Genomic DNA, 4,323 nt, shown 5'->3' on the forward strand with positions numbered 1-4,323 from the left:
GGCGGTGGAAACCCGGGCAAGTAAATTGATGTTCCCGAGCCTCTATGTTCTCATCTGTGAAATGGGAGCAGTCTCAGTGCCCACTCCACAGAGCCGCTGGCACAAGCAGTGCCATAAGCTGGATAAAGCCCTTGGCCAGGTGCCTGGCACACAGAGCCCTCAGTAAAGATGGACGGACATGGTTATCAATCACAAAGGCCCAGGGTGTAAAGCACTCGGCTGGTCGTGGGTTGGGAAGGCCCTCAGTGATCAAAAGTACCAGGTTTGTCAGAAAAAGACATACGGAGAAGGTAACAGCCGACACGTACCTCACAAATTACGTGCCAGGCAAACTTGTAGGAGAAAAGCCCCGTAGGTGGGAGGAATCAGGCTGGGCAGAGCTCTGCGTCCAGCCCCTCAGATCCTGCCGGTGCTGGGTCCAGATGCCTGCCTCTGGACAGGGCCCGGCAACCCCTCACCAGCACCCCGGGTCCCCTGCCCTGGGCTCGGTGGCGACAAACTGTCTCGATCTCTGTCTGCGGGCTATGTCCGGGAAGTCCCTCCATATTCATTCCAGACAGTCCCCTGGAGTTGTGCCGTGGCCATCGGCCGGTCCCGGACCTCCCCTGCCTGCACCCCAAGCCCAGGCGGGGCGAGGAGTGAGATTCCGGGCTGGCGGGGCACTGCTGTGAGCCCTGTGGTTATTGCCTGGCGGCCTGAGACCCAGCCCGCAAGGCCCCCCACCAATCCGTGGGGACGGGGGCAAAAGGGGTGGTCTGGGACCTGGGGAGGGGGGCACAGGCCAGAGGTCATGAGGGATGGAAGGGGGAGGGGAGTGTATGTCAAACACCAAGTTGGAGAAAAGAAAATCTGAGGTCCATGTGCATTTCAACTCCCTCCTCCCCGGCAAGGTCACAGTGATCTAATGTAGGGGCAGGGTGCAGGTCTGGCTGGGGGCACCCAGGGGGCAGAGTCAGAGGTGGGAGTCCTGGGAGACACGGAGATGGAGGAAAAACCGGCTTCCTGAGTCCCTGTGGGGACAGGCAGCTTCCCCCGTTTTCCCATGTGCAGATCAAGGGGGCCACCTCCAGCGCTTGGCTTTGGCAGGGCTACAGACAGGACGGGGGGCGGGGCAAAGAGGGAGGGGAAGGCAGAGTGGCGCGACAGAGCTGGGCTGGAGCCCCAGGTCTGCCACAGGCTCGGCAGGGCCTCATCGCCGCCGGAGACTTTGGAGGGAAAGAAGTGGAAGAGATGGTGGGGGGGAGGGGAAAGAAGGAAGAGGAGAGGGAAGAGGGGGCGGAGGGGGGCAGCGGGGGCACAGGACGGGGGGAGAGGCCTGGGGCCAGGACAGCAGGGCGCCGGCGGCGGGCGCTCTGGGCTCACATGAGGACGCATTTGCCCTTGATGCGGTCTGTCCTCTTCTGTTTGCTGGAGCGCTTGCCGTCGATGTTCAGGCTCATGTTCCGGCGTGTCTCCAGCGTGAGCAGCTCCTGGAAGAGCTCCTTGACGTTGTAGTTCATCTTGGCCGATGTCTCCATGAAGGCGCACTTCCACTCCTGGGCCACGGCCTGGGCCTCGCGGGTGTCCACCTCCCGCTGGGTCTCGTCGCACTTGTTGCCCACCAGCATGACGGGGATGTCCTCCACGCTGCCCTTGATCTGCACGATGAGCTTGTAGATGGGGCCCAGCTCCTCCAGCGACTGCTTGCTGGTGACCGAGAAGACCAGGATGAAGGCGTGGCCCTTGGAGATGGACAGCCGCTGCATGGCTGGGAACTGGTGGCTGCCCGTGGTGTCGGTGATCTGCAGCGTGCACACGCTCTTGTCGCAGCTGATGACCTGCCGGTAGGTGTCCTCAATGGTGGGGATGTAGGTGTCCCGGAACGTGCCCTTGACGAAGCGCAGCACTAGGGAGCTCTTGCCCACGCCGCCCGCCCCGAACACCACCACCCGGTAGTCATTGCTCTGTTCAGGCATCTTCCACGCGGCGGTGCGGGGTGGGGCCGGGAGGGCTCGCTTCGGCTGCTAGAACCCCAGACCGACCCTGCACAGAGAGGAGTGTCAGACAAGAGCGACCACCCACTAGGAGGGGGTGGGAAGGTCGGCCTCTCAGAGGAGCGGCATTTCTCCTGCATCCCGGTTGATTTGGTCGACTCTGCCATTCTGCCCTGCACACAGGCTCAGAGCCAGACCCTCTGCCTGTCTGCTTCCCCTCAACGAAATCTGGGGCCTAAACTCCTTCCCCGGCGGGGGAGGAGTGGTCTCTGGGCTGGAAGAGGCATGGAGATGCCACCGTGGGGTGCACACCAACTGCTTTCTCCACCTGCATGCTCCCCCAGCCCCCAGGTGGCACTGGCTTTTCCCTGGCTTTGTGACCTGGGCAAGCTGCTTTGCCACCCTGAGCCTCAGGTTTCTCCTCCACAAAATAAGTAAAGGGGTGCCTCTCTCCGGCCATCACAGGCTCCCTGCTCTCACCCCAGCCCAGAGGCTCGTCAACCTCGTGGGAGCTGTGTGGTAGGGCATCTTTAAAATGCAGATTGCAGGGCCTCAGCCCTGGAAGTGGTGAATCCTTTGGTTCAGGGCCACAGCCCTGGGAACTTGCATTTTAAAGCTCTTCTCCTCCCCTCATCCCATAACTGTGATCCTGGTGCTGGAGGTCCAAGAATTTGCAAATCATGAAGCGGGTTTCCCACAGCAGCCCAGGCTGTAGATGAGAAAAGTAAAACTTAGCCTAAAGAGAGAAAGCCTCGCTCCCTGAACTCCAAACCCAGTCTATGGTCTGGCCTGCCCTGGCCTCCCGCTCAGGTCTGATGTGTCCGTAGGAACAGAACTCCCTGCGAGGGGGTCCTCTTCTCCCCTCTCCCCTACCCTGTGCTCAGAGAGGTCCAGTGACCTCGGGAGGTCACACAGCACAGCAATTCCTGAAATGATGGAGGTGGGAGAAGAACTGTGACCTGGGGGTGGGAAGGCAGGAAGCCTGTCTCCAAGCATCTGCGTCCTTACTTATAGAAACAGCAGAGACCCCTTCCCTGCCTCCTTCTCAGCCATCTCTGAGGGTCCCATAACACGGGGCCGGGTCTACAATGGGATAGAGAAGATATGGCAAGATCGCACCCAGGCCATGCTACTTCCCTCATGGTCGTGGGTTGGGAAGGCCCTCAGTGATCAAAAGTACCAGGTTTGTCAGAAAAAGACATACGGAGAAGGTAACAGCCGACACGTACCTCACAAATTACGTGCCAGGCAAACTTGTAGGAGCTTTAGCGGTTCTAACTCGTGGGGGACTGTTTTTAGGCATCTTGGTGACATGCATAGCACTTGGGGGTGGGGGGCTGGCAGGGCTGCCAGCCTGCTCTGCAGTCGCTACCCTTTCCTGGGTGGGCACCCCAAGAAGGGAGCTCATCAGCATGCAGCCAGGGGTCACCACCACAACTGGCCGAGGGACTTGGGGTGGCTGGTGACCGTCCGTTCTTCCACCCCAGACCCAGCCCTTGCCTCGCTCTAGGTGCAGACCCCCTGGCAGTGCTCCAGGCCTGTCAGCAGGGGTGTCCTCCGGGAGGGGCCCACCGGGGCCTGGGATCCCTGACTCGGAGCCCCATTCAACAACCCGCAAACCCACACCAGGGATCCACCTGGTGCCATTTGAAAGCCACCTGCACCTCCCATGGGCTGGGGTTGGGGGAAGGGGTCTGTGGGCACCAAGTCGCAAAAGGGGGTGGCATGGGCTCAAGGTCACAGCAGAGAGGTGGCAGAGCAGAGCAGGATTTGAACCCGGCCCCGGCTGGCTACACAGCCTGGGGTCCTTCCCCTGTGCAAGGCAGCCCACCCTGAGGCTCCCGGGCCAGGGGAAGCTGCCAGGCCCTGGGTCCCCGGAGCCCACTGCTACTGGGAGGTTGGAGCGACCTCAGGTGCAGAAAGCAGGCCCCAACCCAGGCGAGGGCCTGGGGGCTCGGGCTGCCTGACCCAAGGGGGTCTGACATAGGGACTACGTGACCAGTGAGGGGTTTGAGGAGAGGGGGCTCCCCTGGGCCCGAGGAGGATCTAAGTGGTGGGGGAGGGCCGTCCACCAGAGGAGGGGCTCCTGGATGAGGGCCTCGGCTGGGAGAGGGAGCAGGAGAGCTGAACGGGGGCGGCGGTGCGGGGAGACGGGCTCGGGGCCCACTCGATTCCTCCTGGAGGCGCCCTGACAGCGGGACCCAGGGGGGCTCCTGTGGGCCGGAGGAGGGGCTGGCTCGGCCGAAAGGCTGCCCGTCAGTACCGCGGGGGAGGGGTGATGCCGGGAGGGAGCTGTCCAAGGTGGGCACGAGGAGGGCAGCCCGGCCGGGGCCCAGCTGGAGCGGGGAGC

The 4,323-nt window shown here is 62.3% G+C and overlaps 1 protein-coding gene across 1 annotated transcript; it reads right to left on the reverse strand.

Annotated features, from left to right (window-relative positions):
* Positions 1–1,358: 1,358 nt before the first annotated feature.
* On the reverse strand, positions 1,359–1,955 carry LOC112396392 (GTP-binding protein Di-Ras1). The gene has a single exon (XM_024740136.1). The coding sequence runs from the start codon at positions 1,953–1,955 to the stop codon at positions 1,359–1,361; it is 597 nt and encodes a 198-aa protein (XP_024595904.1).
* Positions 1,956–4,323: the final 2,368 nt, after the last annotated feature.

This window comes from Neophocaena asiaeorientalis, unplaced genomic scaffold (genome assembly GCF_003031525.2).
Source record: "Neophocaena asiaeorientalis asiaeorientalis breed wild unplaced genomic scaffold, Neophocaena_asiaeorientalis_V1.1 scaffold469, whole genome shotgun sequence".
Lineage (NCBI taxonomy): Eukaryota > Metazoa > Chordata > Mammalia > Artiodactyla > Phocoenidae > Neophocaena > Neophocaena asiaeorientalis.